At 34.4% G+C, this 18791-nt stretch overlaps 1 protein-coding gene across 7 annotated transcripts in view; it reads right to left on the bottom strand.

The window, feature by feature from the left end:
* Positions 1-18791, bottom strand: part of Sbf2 (SET binding factor 2) — a 497072-nt gene that overhangs the window by 376787 nt on the left and 101494 nt on the right. For all 7 annotated transcript variants that reach the window (XM_013148062.3, XM_013148064.3, XM_013148063.3 and 4 more), the window contains exon 2: positions 6972-7057. In XM_013148062.3, the coding sequence (XP_013003516.2) occupies positions 6972-7057 (86 nt within the window). The remainder of the gene's footprint in view (positions 1-6971; positions 7058-18791) is intronic.

The raw sequence follows: 18791 nt of genomic DNA, 5'->3' as shown, positions 1-18791 counted from the left end.
GTTTTTCCAACCCCTACCAATTCTGACACCAACTATGTCTCTAATAAATTCAACTCAATTCTGATGGTAATTTCCCAAAAGTAGGACAGACCTCATAGATCAAGGACTCAGACCCAAAGGACAGCTCCCACTTTTGAGGTTCTTAAATTCCAGCAATAAATGTAGCAGCTAGGTTACTCACAAACTTCTGCCTAGAAATTCAGGAGATCTCATGATCCCTTTCCTCAGGTTTGACAATTTGGTACAGTGGTCCAGAGAACTCAGAAAAATACTTATATTAACTGGTTTATTAGAATAAATGCAGCTCAGGAACAGTAAGTAAAAGAGACTCATAGGACAAAAAGTATGATGGAAGGTATGATGGTGCAGTCTCCCATACCCTCTCTGGGTGTGTCAACTTTATAGGACATCAATGTATTCACCAATTTGAAGCATTATGAACTTATCTTTCAGGGGATTTTAAGTAGGTTTCACAGATAGTCAAAACTGATTAAATCATCAGCCACTGGAAACTAAACACAGTATCTAGCCCCATTTCTCCTTTCAGTAGGACTTAAAGTTCCAATCATGTAATCACATAGTTGGTTTCCATTGTGATCATCCCCTCCTGGAGCTATCTACATTCTCTCAAGCCATGAGCCATCCCACTAGCATACACAAGACAGTAAATTCCAACAGTTTTAGGAGTTCTGTGCCAGAAAACACAGACAGAGACCAAACATTTGTTTATTTTTATACCACACAGACTAAACTAATGATGTCAAAAAGATATAGAAAAGATCTTTGGAATCAGTTAAACTACAGCAGAGTGAAGCTATTTCTTCACTAAATCTGTTTTCTTGTAAGCACATATCTAGGCTTTATCTGCCAACTTCCCACATAGTAAACTGTGACTATGTGACAGACTTCTGATTAATAACATACAGGTAGAAGTGATATACACTGCCTGCAGGTATATCCCTCACAACTCATTTTTACCATCTTCCATATGGTCTCTTAAGCCTCTGCCTGTTGAATGTTTAAAATAACCCTGAGGACAATGGGGTTTTTTTGTTTTTTGTTTTTAAACAGAAACCGCCTCGGGTTCATTTGTGGGAAGAGCAGAGGAAGACATCAGCCGCCCCTACAAATGGCAACCCATGGGTCACACCAGTCCTTCTGTCCTCACATTGGCAGATAGGAGCCACTACTGTGGAGCCTTCACACAGGTCTGGGCTGGGGACCTTTGGGAGCCTGAGCTAATACAGAAGTTGGAACAGCAATCTGACCTGGGCCTTGGCTGGAGCCTGGGCGTTTGGCTGGCAAACCTGTGACCCTTGGCAACACAAGCATGGATATGCTTCCACAGCTTGGGGTGGGCAATATAGGCAAGTCAAGTGAGCTTCCAATTCACTCTCCTTAGGTTTTTGGGTTTGACCTCCTTGGGCTTGAGGAGGGTCTTGATAGCCTCTACATGCACTCATGACCATTGTTTGCCTGCAATTTCTTGAAGCTTTTCTTGTGCTTCTTGGCAAAATGCGTATTCCTCAGGAACTTGGGATCTAACCCCTTCAGAGATTCTTACCTTTGCAACTGGGTTTTCTTGATGCCATTTTTGTGCCATTTTGCGGACTGGTTGTGTGTGGTATGGTTGGACTTGGCCATATCTGCACTGTAAACCACAGCTCAGGACAATGTTTTGAGCCTATCAAACCTACATTCATCTACCTTACTGCCATTAATCAGCCTTCATGTAGTTAAAGAGAAAATGGAACAAAACAAAACAAAAAAACCTCTTCAACTATATGATTTCAGAATTAAGAGAACAAAAACTATTCCAGAGAAGAACCCTGAAATGTGGGCACAATGACTATGTGAGATGAGAGTGGATGACAATGAATAACAACATTATGATGTATTAAAATATTGTCATGTGGTAACAGTCCTGTAAGAGAAGTATTATCAGAAATACTAAATTACCTTTGCCTAACTTTCCAGTCCCATATTGTTTATACCACATCCAGCTTGTAGATAAATAAAGATAACAAAAGGATCATTTGAAACACTTTATAATAACTAAGATTTTAAAAAAGTTTTTTTAGCCTAGACTTTGGACACAATGGAAATGATATTAGTGGAAATGGAAGAATAGGAGTGAAAAAGAACTAGAATTTTAAAAGTACAGTATAAGTTATAGGATGACATGATGCAAAATTGTATAAGAAATAAATGGTTATATGGTTCCATTAGAGAATGAAAACCAGGCTGTTAGCAAACAATATAGATTTATAGTGGGTGAGACCTATGTTGTTCTCCATCTTCCCCTGGAAGTTCTCCATGGCCTCTGCCACCAAGTATAGCAGAACCTCAATCAACATTGCAAGGAAGTCTTATCTAAAGGTGGTTCTAAGATCAGTAGACAGTTAGGAGTAAGATTCTGGCAGAACCGAGAGTATAAATGCACATTAAATAGAATTGAACTGAAATCCTAGTAGAAGGAAAGAAAACCATTCCAGTGAGCATGGAGGAATGAAAAGCTTATCACAAAGATTGGTTATTATCTTTCTGAGAGACAGACAAACGATCTACTTCTCCCAATGCACCTTCTATATTCTATCAAGTGCCTTGTCATGCAGTATTACCCAAGAAACAACAGTCTGAATGTGGCAAACTAAAGTTGACCTATGCACAATCACTACTTTCTAACTTTAACCTTACTATATCATTTGCTTTGCTTTGCTATACACATGACTTTCAAAATCCTTTTTGTATCCTCTATCTTAAAAAATTATGTCTTAGTGTTATGTCCTCTCACACATTCTTCATATCAAGATTTGAATCATCTTTAACACTAAACTCATCACCTAGCATCCTACCACAGCACTAGGTTTTAAATGCTACCTATATTTTTCATAAGTATCTTTGATTTACTTTAATCTGTTTTCTCATATTTCTCAAATATGGCTTGCTGGCCTATTATCAACCTATTTTTATTTTAAATAGTGACTTACACACAGCTGTCTTTTTACAGTCACCTGTATTAACTTTTATGTTTATCTATTTCATTTCATCTTTTTGATAAGTTGTCCATTACTCTAAACTATTAGAATCTTTGTGTATTTGAATTCTGCCATAAAATACGTTCACCACCCTTCTCATCCTCCTTTTACACATATTTCTCTACTAAGAGGAAACAAAATTCTCTGTTATCCATTCCACACTAAATTGCTTGACCAAATAGTATTTACATATAGGTCAATGGAATATGGGTATCTTACTTGTTATAGTTATCACACTCTAAATAGCTTAAAGAATTAAAGTATTATGTGGCACTTATACTTACACCTCTGCTTTCAAACAGCATCTTAAAATGAAGTTACTTCTATTTTCATCTGCAGAATGTTAACTATAAGCTTCCCTCCCACCACTTCTCTACAGTCTACACTTATTGAACACGGGGTTCATAGAAAAGACCGTAAAATCATTAGTGTATAAATAACTAAAGAACTTCAAATTTTGAAATTCTATCAATGTTTCTTCCTCTTCTACAAGGCACAAAATTTACTTATCACAGTATAGTAGCTTACTTAGAAAATGAGATAACAAATGCCTCACTGCGGTCATATTATATTATATTCTTGGTATTATTATGTATTTTCTGATCATGATATAAAGATTCACTTCTGGGATGGGCTAAAATTTAAAAAGGAGCTAGCACCAAAACAACACTATTTTGCTAATGTCTAAGACCTAACCAATAAAAACATTTGTTCCCATAATAATAAATAGATTTCTAGCCATAAATACCTGTGGAAAACAATTCTTTAATTTTCTTTGAAACACTGTCACTAAAATTAACTGCAACTTTATTTATATGACTGTCTGTGGTTTCCATGTATGCTGAAAATGCACAAGGAAAAGACAGAAATATCCCAGAATTGGAAAAGTAGTCATTATGTTTGGTTTAGCTTATTTTCATATTTTTATTTTTAAAATATAACCAAATTAAAGTTCACTATTTCTAAACAGAAGAATAAGAACACACTTGCTTTATGTAAAAATGGAAAGAATAAATTCAGTATCCTCTAAAAATTAAATTTGAGATTTGATTAGTAAATGAATGCCTAAAACCATTCTGCACAAATTAGAAACTTAAGTGTTCAGGTTGAACAAATGATCTTTCATTCAAAATTTAAGTGCATCAAACACATGTTCCCTGAGTGAAAAGATGGCAATATAAAATAATTTCAATTTACTATTATTTTCTGATGCATATGTATCCTCAGATAAGGCAAGGAAAGTAGGTCTCTATTCAATGCTATCAACTAAATAGAATTTGGATATCCCTCAAGGGTCCATTGTGAAGGAAGGATTAGTCCAGAGTATACCAACATTGGAAGGTGACTATCATCGATCACCTAATTTATGAGAGTTTATCATAAACTATCAACATCATACAACTGTTAGGTACTAACTTTAATTTTAAATACTTGGAAAGGATATAATTTTTTTCTACTACATCATCAGAAAAGGGTCACTACTGTCCTGGAATCCACAAACCACTTAGAGATTGAACTAGATCACCTTCATTTAGACTAAAATTTTATTATTTCCATCTTTAGTCGTGAAGGTATAGAAATTACTCAAGATCAAATAATATGTCTGTTACTCAAGTTATTGACGTTTATATACATAATAATTACGTATCTCTAATACATGCAAGAATAGGACAATAATTTTAAAAGAACAAAAATTAGCATGTGAAAGAAATTTATCTTATATTTGACAAAGCACAATAGCCATTAAGTAATTAGAATTGCTATCAATTATGGAAAACTTTAAAGAAAATTTCAAACAATCCAACAGATCATATATTCTTTAATATTAATCAAGAACACAAATTCTGAACTTCTAACAATCATCCAAGATGTAATCTAGGTAAGTATTAGGTGAGAAAAAGTTGTCTACCTCTTGATACCTGTCTCACTAATCCAGTGGTACACACCTCACCTGTTACTTGACACCAACAATGCTTGAACATGACTGTGTCTGTCATGCAAAAAAAAAAAATTTTACTTATTAAACAGTAAAATCAATATATGAAAAAAATCAATCCATGTCTCTCCTCTGCTACTAGAAAAACATTGAAGGCATCATAGGCATCAGTTTACTTGTCTTTCAAAACAGAAAAATGTCTAAATTCTAGTAAAACGATTATGCCAGTCCATTATTTCTCTTTGCTTTGATATCGTCTGTGTTCTTGAAACTTATGAAACTGGTTCACTATTCATACTGTCCAACTGATGTAGTATTATATTCCCTTACACTCGATGTCAAGGAAAGTAGAAACCCAGAGACTTGTAATAGGTCCCTACCACTAAAGCTTTCCCCTTTTGACCACCACTAAGAGGAATACTGAAAATAGTTTAAAAGTTCTTATAATAAAAATGTCTAATTACTCATATCATAAGGCTAATTACTGATATGTAAAGATACATGGGGGAGAAAAGAAAGGAATGTAAGTGGCTCTCCAAAAAGCCACTTCTCATTAGATCCTGACAGTCTCCATTTTTACTGCTAAAATTCAAGATTTTCCCTCTCCATGGGCCCACAAACTCACAACATTCTTTACACGGTTAGATTCTAAGAATCAAATTTAAGTACTCAGCAATGTCTCTCTTATTCTCAGTAAAGCAGAATAGGACCGTCATTAGCTAGGATAAGAAAATTTACACTCTTCAACATCAGTTTTATTCCTAATACTAATGATCCATACTAACAAGAGAATGAAAAATTTTTCCTCTGAATAAAGGGCTGAAAGACATTAAACGAAGAGCAATAATAATAATAAACAACCATCTACTTCATTTGTTGAGCACTTACTACATGAATATATTGCCCTATGCATTTTATGTGCATTATTTTCCATTTTCTTTACAACAACACTATGAGATTACTACTGCTACTATCCTTATTTTATAGATGAAGACTCTGCTGTTCAAAAAATTTAGGTATTTGTCAAGTTATATACCATGTAACTGAGATTTTGATCCAGACAGTTGTCTCCAGAGAGCCTGTACTCTGTGACATTATACCAAATGCTCTTTCAAAGAACTACTTTGAAAAAAACTGTTTATGTGTATGTGTATACAATATAGAAACACACTTGTAACACCCTCATCCTATGTATTTGAAGAACCAAATTTTAGAGTCATACAACAAAAATATACTCCACCGAGCACCTTCTTAGTCCTTTATTTCACCACAATGGATCTGCCAACAGAAAGACTGTCCCGGATTTCATAAATTACATTCAACAATTTAAATTCCTTTAAAATGGCTGATCAGAATGGGAGGAGTTAAACTGCATCATAGTAATGGTGCGATTCATAGAGCTTGCAGCAGAAAAGAGAAAAATTCAGATTTGTGATGTCAAAATCAAACTGTGACCACCATTAAACAAACTTGGGGGTTTTTTTGTTTAGTTTTCTATTTTATTTTCATTCAAACAATAACCTAGAAATTCTCAGCAAAAAATACTATCAATGTTTGTTTAGTGATACACACTCCCTCAAGCTAGTTAGGTTACGATTTTTACTAAACAATCAGCAGAATTTTTGGTTCTGGATCATAAAATCCTAAATTTCATCTTGTTTTTTTTTTCTGGGCAGGGGGAGTACTGGAGATTGAACTCACAACCTTGTGCTTGCTAGGCAGGTGCTTGTACCACTGTATTATATCCCTGGCCCCCGCTAAATTTCATCTTTAATGTTAGAGGGAATTTTAAATGGGAAAACCCCCAGCACAACAGGCATTCCAAACTCAATATATTCAAAGGTTACTTTATCTAGAGTTCTAGCAGAAGGAAAAACAATTATTTCTAGTAATATACTGCAGTTAAATCAATTATTTAAGAGGAAATGTAATATAAACATAAATAATATAAAAAGAAAATATCATTATAAAAGAGCAGTAATACAGTATCAACTTACCAACTCAATACCTTGTGGAAAAGGTGTATCATCCCAGTCCTTCTGTGGAAATCTCTGGATTATTTTCCCCAAACCTTCTCCTGACCCTGTTAATAAAATCAAATGAACCAGTTACAAGATACTAAAAAAATCTTAATACTAACTATACTACTGCTTATTTCTAAATAAATACTAGAATAAATAGATGAGTTAAATATTTTTAAGTTTTAAAGGATATAAAAATATTCTAAATACAATACTTAAATAGCAGGCATTTCCTATTCTATAAACTATTAAAAACTGGTTGACACATACTAAGGAAAACAGAAAAACACATTAAAATCTGTATCTCTGCCACATCATGGAAATTACTACTGTCTGTGTCCTAATAAGAAAAGTAACCTCACTATTCCAAACTGAAATTTTAAAAGTGCTTTTCTAAGAAGACTAAGTAATTGTAAATGATCAGTGAAATGACATGGTTAGCATTAAGCTTAGTGATGGTTTGTAAGTTGTTATGAGTTAAATAAAATTTCTCAGGCTGACCTAGGACCTTGACCATAGTCTAGGTAAAGTTTCTTAACTCCAGTACTAATGCAATTTGGGGCTACTTAATGCATTGTTATTTACTATGGCTGGGAGCAGTACTGACTTGTGTGCTGTAATATGTTTAGCAGCACCCCCAACCTCAGCTCACTAGAGCTCAGTAGACCGCACCACTACCACCAACAAACTGTTACAAACGAGAATGTCTCCAGACATTGGTGAATGTCCTCTGGGTTGAAAACCACTGTCCTTAAAAAATTAGCTTGTTAAATCAAAGATCAGATCAACTTATATGAAATTTCAAGGACATAATATGTGAGTACGCTGGGTATGGAAAGTACATGTTAGATTTAAGGTGTTTTGTTTTTATTTTTGGCCGTGCTGAGCACTGAACTTAGGGCCTTGAGCATGCTAAATAAGCACTCCACCACTGAACCACACCCCCAACTTCTACTTCCTAACTACTTCTTACAAAGTTTCATGTGCTTACTCTGTATGCTCTTCCAACTTGCTCACAAGTAAATGCAGCAACATTTTGATTGTGTAACTAATGTAAGCCTTAACAAAACTGATTCCACTTGTTACATATTTTTAAAAATTCACCCACTATGATCTATCTCATCCCTGTGAATTCAAATTTTCCTCCCTCTTCACCCACAGTGTTATCATTTTATAGCCAAATTTTTACCTTTAGAAAATGAATGCATATTATTAATTTCACTGACTCATAACCAAAATCCATTGGAAAAAATAATCTCAATTAAAATTAATAACCACTGCAGTACAATAGTTCCTTATCTATTCCTCATTATAGAGGGATGAAGGACTTTATTAAAAGTCAACTAAACTAAATGTGGTTCATCATTCTTTAAAAACCACCTCAAGCATCAGCCTCTCTGGCAGAGGGATAATGAACTGACACTATGAACTGATAAGGAAATGATGTCAATGTATCATGGTAATGACAATGATAGAAGAGAACCTAATTTAGCTTAGTAAAGAAGATGACAAAAAATTTTCTAGAAGAAATGGCAGCATGCTTGCTTTCTTTTAGTATCCGTCTTTGTATCTCGAAGTACACAGCATAATTAATTTTTGTCATATACTGTAGTATGTAGTACTCGGACTTTCATTTTCATAAAGTCATTAATAGTAAGAGAAATTGCTTTAAATGTATATCTCTATGCCTTTGTAAAGAGAGAAATTCATATTATTTATCTCATCTGGTATCCCATATTGTTTATTCAATTCTAAAAATCGAATCTAATGCATTTTAGGCTAAAGAAATACTTTATATTAATTTCTACTAATAATAAAAGCAGTAAATATTAATTCCAGAAAAAATGTCAAGCACATAAACATATAAAGAGGAAATCTCTCATAATCCCATACATGGAGATCACTATTAACATTTTGGACTATTTCATCCTAGGTTTTCTTAGATCTATATATATTTTACTAAGGAATTAATAAGGAAGCTAGTTTTTTAGGTTTGTGGGTTTTTGTTTTATTTTGTTTTTCTTTTGTTGTTGTTTTGCTGGTGCTAAGAGTGAACCCAGAGCATGCTAGTCAAGTATTCTACCACTAAGCTACATCCCCACCCTTGGGATTGTTTTGTTGTGATGTGTTGGAGTGTTGGGTTGGGTTGTGTTTTAAGACAAGGTTTCATTAAGTTGCCCAGACTAGTCTCAAACTTCTATCCTTCTGCTCAACCTTCTTAGTAGCTGTGATTATAATCATGCACTATATAACATGCCTTAAATCTGGCTTTATATGCTGATTTGTTTACTTAAGAATTTGTTAAGGCTCATGCTGTTTTCAACAAACATTTTCTAACTTCTCACTATTGTAACAATGGTACAATAAACATCTTGTTTATAAATATTTTCCTGATCTCATTTTTCCTTAGAAAATGCTCTTAGATATACAACTATATAATCAAAAAATGTAAAATATTAATAATTCATGGTACAAAAATATAAAGGACCCAGCTGAAAGATACTAACAATTTTATTTATATTCTATCTGTAAGAGTTAGACTGGCATATTTCACAACATCAGTACTATTAATCATTATTTTTAAAACTAGTTTCTTTGGGAAGGAGGATGTAGTTCTGTGGTAGAATAACTGTCTAGAATGTGCAGGTCCCAGGTTTAATACCCAACACTGAACACAATCAATCAATCATTTTAATTACTGCCATTTAAGAGTGAAAAGTATCTCCTTAGAAGAAGCATAACTTTCAAAGGTTCTCCAGAAGTAACATATTATTTACTGATTTCATGATACATAGTATTTCAGTAGCATGATGACATAGTTTGAAATACTAATACATTTGTCAATGCATATGAAATATGATTTACATGTGATAAGATTGTCACAATGTTACTTGAAAATGCAAATTAGAAAAGACAAAGTCAAAATGGTAAATGATGCTTTACTATCACAAAATGTAAATCAGGCATGGTAACACACACTTATTCCTGCAAGCTAGGAGGCTAAGGCAGGAAGACTGCAAGTTCAAGCCCATCTCAAGCAACATAGCAACTTAGCCAGAAATTGTCTCAATAAAAAATTAAACAAAAACAGAGAGCTAAAAGATGCAACTCAGTGAAAGGCCCTGGGTTCAATCCCCAGTATCACGAAGAAATAAAAAGGCCTGTAATAACTTGGTTTTCAAATAATGAATGTATAAACAGCTAAAGTTAGCAACTTTTAAGGGGAGGAGACTGCTTTCTGATTGAGCTATATTCCCACTCCTTTCGTATTGAGACAGGATCTTGCACAGGCTGGCCTCAAATTTGTGATTCTGTTGCCTCTGCCTCCCAAGTAAGTTAACAACTTCTGAGGAAATTATGGAATGGAAATTATTAGCACTTTTGTGCCTTTCTTTTCTTCTCCTATTCTCATACCCGATCTATCAAAGCATTAAGAAGTATGATGACCAAATGGAGTTGTTTATTTTTTTAAAGAGGAGTGGACCCTTATGGAGTAACAATATATTGTAAATGGCTTTCTATGAAAAGACTGTATGTGGATGGTAGACAAACTGCCCAAACCAAATTCAGAAAAGGTCAGATAATGCTTGCTCCATCAGATACTTCTCCCTCTCTTCTTTGGTAATTCACTTTTGTAGAGGTCACTGTAAGGCTGCTGGGCTACCCTAGTCAGTCATGCTATTTTAGCCTCAACAAATGACCCCAGTGAAGCCAAACAATATTTTCTGGAGTTGTTAAATACTATGATATAAGTGTGGAGTTTCCAGTAACTATAAGGGAAAAAAAAAAACAACTGAAAAGAAACTAAAGAATGAATAGGAATTAGAAAGAAAGAAAAAAAGAATATTCTGTTTTATCCAAAACTGCATACATGGTATTATACCAAGTGACAAGAATTAATATTCTTAGAATGCAGATGTAGAAACTATTTCAAATTTTAAGAAAGGCTACTTGGTACATCATTCACTACATCATCTTTTTCTATCAAGCTGATGATAGAAACAACTAAATCAGTGGTTATGTATACCAGACTTTTCTTATGATGTCCAACTGCCTCCATTCTCTTTTATTGAAGGGCAAGAAGCATGTTTAGGAGCTCATGATCATACCACCTTTTTTTTTACCAGAGAAATTATTAAGTAATTCATTCAACGATTACAGTTACTTGGCTGTCTCACCAGAATGATACCAGAGATTTGGCTTGCTTTGTTCAGTGATAAACTACCTACCTACAATAATGTCAGGTTTATAATAGGTACTTAATAAACTACTTACTGAATAAATGAATGAGACTATTAGATTTGTAAGGGCATTATAAACTGGCAAAAGACATGACCAGGGTGAGCTACTCTTAAGAGATATCCTATATATATTCCTATACCAAGGAACTTCTATTAGAAAAAAATAATTAAAAAGTATACCAACATATGCTGAAGAGAACCCAGGCAACCATAGGGGGGTCACATGTAAAACTAAACTCATAAAACAGGAGATATTCTAAGAAGGCAAAGATTTGTCCATAGAAACAGAACAATAGAGACATGCAGAAATGAACAGAAATGTCATAAGAAAAGCCAATGTAGCTATTCAGGATTTATTTCCAATAAATTCAGGCAATATTATAGTATCTGTCAGCAAATATTTGAGCTATACGTACAACTCTCTCTCTCTTACTTAACCTAGAATGGGCCTGTATTCCCTGTCATCAAAAACCAAAGTAGGCCAAACAGTAAAAGCACCTTCATAAATTAACCATTTTCAAACTGAGTATGGAAAGTTTCATAAAAAGAAGATTTAGTCAGAAAAAAATCTAGAGGAAAGTAAGAGATACAGGAGAACTTTCTTCAAATATCAGAGACAGGGGGCTGGGGATTTAGCTCAGTGGCATAAGCACCTGCCTTGCAAGCAGGCGGTCATGAGTTCAATCCCTGGGACCGATAAAAATGAAAAAGACCAAAAAAAAAAAAAAAAAAAGCCTTATTAAAAAAAAAAATCAGAGACAGAAAAACTAAGAAATTCCAAATTCCGTAACAAAAAAATTTCTTATATTTTGAATGTAATAGCAGCATCTTTTAAAGTCTAATATAAGAAATGTAGGCTTTTGAGAGCCAAAATGAAATAATGAAAAAGAGTATCTAAAATCAAAATCTTCTGAAAAAGACATTCTGTCTAGGTTTAAGAAGTAATTCACAGCTATCTAAAAGTAAACAATGACTTCTTCTCACAGTGACTTTATTCTGCAAATAATTTATACATTTAGCAAACATTATATTCAACCCACTTATAATACTGCCAAGAAATTCAAGAATTGTGGGACGTTAAGTATGGACTTCCTTGCTGGTTAACACATTTTCAAATACAAACTAAACAACAGACTAAATATATTATTATTACAGGCAGAGGCAGATTTCTCTTTAATGCTATTAATGTAAAAGGATACTAGCAGAAACCTTTGAATAGGAATGTTACAGAAATACAATAGTTCCCTTTCATTATCACTGACCTTTCATGTAGCTTTGTAAGCTAATGAATATATAATCTAGCACAATAAACCATTTAGAATGTCCTCCTACTTGCACCAAAGATTTCTAAACCCTGTTTGCCTGTTCTTAGTTATTATCCCATCTTCATGTCTCTAGGGAGAAAAGAATAAACATAGATTGATTTGTCCTTGGACGGCTAGATGACACTACCTGTCAATATGTATTTATGTAACAAGCTATGTATCACATAAACTATAATTGGATAAGAAGTTAATATTCAGAATATATAAAGAATATCAACATGTCAACAACAAAAATAAACAACTTTTAAAATGGACAAGGGACTTGAAAAGACATTTCTTACAAGGGACTTGAAAAGACATTTCTTAAAAAAAAAATACACAAATGACCAAAAAGCACAAGCAAAAGATGTTTGACGTCACTAATCAATAGTGAAATGCAAATTAAAACACAGTAAGATATTGCCTCAAATGCAATAGGTTTTCTACTTTCTAAAACAAGACAAATAACAAGTATTAACAAGGATGTGGCAAAATTGGAACCACTGTATAATTCTGATAGGAATATTAAGAGGCACAGCCACAACAGAAAATAGCACAGAAGGTATTGAAAAAACTAAAATCTTAACTGAGTATACCTCCAAACATTCACTGAAAGCAAGATCTCACAAAAGTATCTGCACACTCTTGTTCACTGTAGCATTATCCACAAAGGGAACATGTGGTTAACCTAAATGTCCATCAGCAAAGACACTTATTCACCCTTAAAAAGGAAAGAAATACTATCATTTGAAGAAGCACAGATGGAACTGGACTTCATCTTGATACGTGAAATAAGCCAGTCACAAAAAGACAAACATTGAATGATTCCATGAGAGTCAAGCTCTTAGAAAGAACAGTGATAAGCCAAGCTAGGGGAGGGTAGTTCAGTATGCTTCAATTTTGTAAGATTAAAAAATATCTAGAGAACTACTGCATGACAATATATATAATTAACAGTATTGTACCATAGTTAAAAATCATCATTTTGTTAGTTTTTACCACAATTTTGAAAAAAAGACAACATAACTAAATACTTATGGACAGCATTTATAACAAAACTAGGTGGAAAACTTCCAAAATTCTGCAATTGGAGAACAACTGCAAGTTTCTACGAAGTATGCAAAATATTAGCATAGGAACAAGAAGAAAATAATGAAAACAGCTTGAGAACAGAAGACAGACCAAAAGAGCCAATAAATTTTCACTAGAAAGCAGAATGGTCAATTTGAAAATAGCAGCTGAAATTAGAACAAAATTTCTATAGGAAAGACTAAAATTGATGGAGTCCTGTATACCCCTATGTAACCAAGAGGGTAAAATAAATCTTTAAAAACTAATTTTTTTCTTAACAGCCAGGCATGGTGTATGTGGGAAGCTGAGGCATGGGAAATCAAAGAAAAAAGGAGGTGGGAGCCACAGGACATGTACCTTAGTGCAAAAGCCCAGTGTTCAATCCCCAGTAACACATGTGCACACATAAAATTGTTTTCTTTTAGAGACAGACAGGCTGTTTCTCCAACCTCCTCATGCTGAAAGCATTAGCTGCCACTCCCTCCCTTCCTCAGCTCAGATAAACAAACAGAAAACTTACACCATGACCAGAAAACAAGCACTTATCTGTCTGAAAGGAATATACCTTTGCTCCCACTTGGGAGGAGGAAGCAGTGGCCCATCCATGCTAGCTAACATTTCTCTAGGGCTTCATGGTTTCCAAAGGCTTCTGGGCCGTCTCTGTGTCAGAACAGCCACAGGGGTGGGAAGTGGAGTGGGGCCTACAAGGAAACTGCTGTTTTGCATCCTCTGGAAACTGTAGGAAATAGTGAACATTGGCAGTACTTTGAGTAATTTGGGGCTCCAGGAGTTTGGGGGGGGGGGGGTTCAGTTTCATTTCCAGAAGAAAAAGAAGAATCTGCGAAAGCCTGGAGGATGAAACAGCACAGGAATCTTCCTTATCTGTTGCTTCACTGTATTCCTCCCGTTCCTTCCTTTAAACAAAACCCTTGCACACCTAGACAAGGAGAGATGGAGATCTGAGGTAGTAAGAGGCACCTTCATGCCTTTCAGAGCTTTGAATACATTTTTTCCTTTTTACCAAGAGGCATCTTCATCTACTTCTGAGCTACCTATAAATAAACTTTTTTCTTTCCACTAAAATAAATGGCTACCCGTATTTCTTGCGGAAAGGCAAGCAATATGATCTTGAACCGCTGGTTAATAGCTATATTATAAAGACTTAAGAAAAGGATTTACACTATCTTGCTGAACTATATAATGCTACAGAAGTCAATAAATTAGTATTAGTAAATAAATCAATCATATTAACAGACAAGAAAAGCATGTTTCAAGTGCTGTAGAAAAAGAATGTGACTTATTATTTGCTGGTCACAATTCTCTTAGAAGAGCGAAAGATTCCACCAAAAGACTAACAGGATAACCAAATTTAGTAGTGCAGCAGGATACAAAATCAATATACAAAAATCAACAATGTGGGTCAAGGATATACTTCAGCAGCACAAGTGCCTGCCTGGCAAGTATAAGGTCATGAGTTTGATTCCTGGAACTCCCCCTACAAAAAACAAAATCAATAATGTTCCTATATATCAATAATGAATACTCTGAGAAATGATTTTAGAAAAACAGTACTAGTCACAATAGCATCAAGAAAAATTAAACATTTGGAAATTAACCTAACCAAGGAAGTGAAAGATCTCCACAACTGAAATTACAGTACTCGGAAAAAGGAGAAGGGCATCACAAAGATATTCCTATTTCTGGATAAGCGGAACCAATAGAGTCCAAATGGATGTAATTCCAAAACTGATACACAGATTCAATGTAATCACAATCAAAGTACCAACAGCTGCTCTCACAGAACTAAGGAAAACAATCCTAACATTCATACAAAAGAAGAGACTAGAATAGCAAAAGCAAACCTGGGTAACAAAGTGTGAGACAGGATGATATGGATTTGAAACTGTATTGCAAAGCTAAAGCGATTAGTAAAAAAAATAATGTTACGAGCACAATGTGGACATGTGCATTAATGGAACAGAATAAAGATGCAGAAACAACCCCAGGCCCATTCAGTTATCTGATTTTTGATAAAGAAACCAAATACATACACTGGAGGAAAGATAGCCTCCTTAATAAATGGTGCTGGGAAAACTGACCATCCATACACACAAGATTGAGTTTAGATCTGTATCTCTCACTATGTATTAAATTAAAATAAAAAAGGATCAAAGATCTAAATGTTAAAACAGACACATACAATCTGCTGGAAAATAAAATAGGTAGGACTCTTTGAAGTCATAGGCATAGGCAAGGACATTCTGAACAGAACCCCAATTGTACAAGGAATATACCAAGAATCAAAAAAAAAAAAAAATGAGATCATATAAATAAAAAAAACTCCTGCAAAACACAGGAAACAACCAACAGAGTGAAGAGACAAACAACAGAATGGGAACAATTTTCCTCAGACAGATATTCTTCAGACAGAGGACTAACATCTAGAAAATATAAAGAACTCAGAAAAATTAGATCCCACAAAATTAAAAACCCAATTAAAAAGTGGGTTAACAGACGTATCGTGGAAGAAAATACAAACAGCCAATAAATAAATGAAAATATGTGAATAAATAAAAATAATTTAAAAAATGTTCAACATCTCTGGCCACTAAATTAGCCAGGCATAATGTTCCCATGTCTCTAATTCCAGCATTTTGGAGGCTGAGACAGGGGTATGGCTGTACGTTCCAGGCCAGCCTGGACTACATAGTGAGTTAAAGACCAATCCGAACTGCATAAATAAGACCCTATCTCAAAAAAAGAAAAAAGAAAACAAATGACAACAAAAAAAAAAAGACCCAAAAAATGTAAATAATCAAGAAATCAAATAAAACCAAATGCTGGGTGTGGGGGAACATTCCACAATGTTGGTAAGAATGTAAACTAGTATAGCCAATATGGAAATCAGTATGGAGATTCCTCAAAAAACTAAAACTAGATATGCCATTCGACCCAGCTATTCCCCTTCTAAGTATCTCCCCAAAAGAATTAAAGTCATTGTACTAAAGTTCCATAGCAGTACAATTCATAATAGCTGAAGTTTGGAAATGGCCTTAGAGCTAAATAGGAATAATTCAGTCCCACTTCTACATGACAGCCAAAACAAATCTTTTCTCCTCCCTCATTCTCTATGCCTCTCCCAGTCCTTCAGTCTCTTTTTCAACTCTAACTATTTCAATTTGTGCCAAGGATCCTACTAGATATTTTTATATGAATCATGGATTTAGCTAGATGTGGTTGCACACACCTGGTAATCTTAACACTTGGGAAGCCGAGGTTGAAGGATCACCGTGAGTTTGAGGCCAGACTGGACAACATAAGGAATTCAAGGTCAGCCTGAGCTACACAGCTAGACTCTGCCCCACACACACACCAAAAAAAGAAACATAGATTTAGGCTCTAGATCCATTTCCACCATTACTTGCTATATGACCCTAGGAAAATTGCATTATTTCTCTATGCTTTGTTTTACCCCAATATATAAAATAAACATATTATTACCTATTTCATAGTTTGTATAAGGAAAAATGTAATATATGCATAAAATATACATTAGTAAGAGACTCAAGATTGAATATAATACTTGAGATAAAAAAGACAGCATGACTAACAAAATCCCCAAGAGAATCTATTGCTCTGAACAACTAGTGCTACCAACAGGGAAGCTGCGTTTTGCATTAGGCCTTTTAGTGATCACAGGATTCCTATTATTTTTTTGGTACTGAGCTAAATCCACAGCCCTGGATTCTTATTTATTGCAGGTACTTTAAAATGAGATATGTAAATTATTTTTAAAAAAACATCCTTGATGATGCTCATTTTGGTAGCACATGTATTAAAGCACATTTGATGTTATATTGTACCTATACAAAAGATTTTTCAGACCCATTTTATAGTCCTGTTATGCCAATGCACAGTGTATGTTCCATTGTTGTCCCCATACTATTGTGTTTTGAAATTTTGTTTTATTCTTTTTTCTCTGAAATAAAGTGAGAAATCTGGAGAAAAAAAAGATTATATCCCTATTAAATTTATTTAGTCACTTCAATACACACATCACTCAATTTTTATTAACTTATTTTTAGTTAAGGTATATGTACCATAAAACATAACCATTTTATTAACAGTTTAATAGATACTGATAAGTCCTCAAGAAAACATTTGTGATAAAGCAAAAATTGAGGGAAACGCAATTATCTTTATTATAGTAAGTATCACTCAAGAAGTGCCTTTAGAAAATATTTTGCCAAAAATCTTCACTTATATTAGCATAAGTATGATTAAAATTTTTGGTTTTCCACTGGAGAAAAATCTATGGTTAAAACATGCTACATGTATTATTATAGACACTGGTTCCAGTTCTTCTGTTCCATTCTATTCCAAAATATCAGCATGATACCTTACACTACTTCTTCTCATGTTATTGAGATCTATACCTCAGAGGTAACTACTGAAGCAAAAGTACATTTCTAGAAAAACAGATTTCTTCACCTTACGACACAAGGCAAGTACCCAAGGACCTAACTGGGCCATGCCCAGTAAACTCCAAGCAGCTAGTAAGGATCAGAACCCAGTCCTAGACCTTGAACCCGCACTCAGGTTGAATTCCGGCGCACAGACAAGCTTTGGAACTTTGTTCCCAAGCAGTAAGACCACACAAGACCACACTTGAAATCACTGGAGGACACACTGGAGTCCCCACAGGCCCAACTGGCCTACACCCAGCAAATGGATAATAGCTGCCAGCAGTCAGCCCCGGGAGCCAAAAGTGGGCCAGGTGATTCCCAGTACCCGGGGGGAAGCTTTGAAACATCGCTCAAAACCTGGAAATATAGGAAAATGACAAAACAAAAGAACAAAATAATATAAACCATACATCTGAACTTCCTGAAATGATATCAATTGAAATAAAGAAACAACTCTGGGAAGCAATAAAAGAACTCAAATCAGAAATAGTCTCCCAAGTAATAGAAGAAATGATAAATGTAATGAAAGAAATGCTAAACACATCTAAAGAAGACACAGTTAAAAAATAAGAGGTACAAGGCAAAAAGATGGATACTCTGAATGAACAATATAAGAAAAAAACAGAATGAATGAAGCAGATTCAAACAGATATACAGGAAATCAAAAACTCTATCAAAGTTGGCAAAACTGCCTCAATGAAAGTAAAGATAGAA

Source organism: Cavia porcellus, unplaced genomic scaffold (assembly GCF_034190915.1).
Source record: "Cavia porcellus strain 051 isolate PalLab524CR breed Dunkin Hartley unplaced genomic scaffold, mCavPor4.1 scaffold_6, whole genome shotgun sequence".
In the NCBI taxonomy this organism is placed as follows: Eukaryota; Metazoa; Chordata; class Mammalia; order Rodentia; family Caviidae; genus Cavia; species Cavia porcellus.
This window is presented reverse-complemented; position numbering and strand designations above follow the sequence as displayed.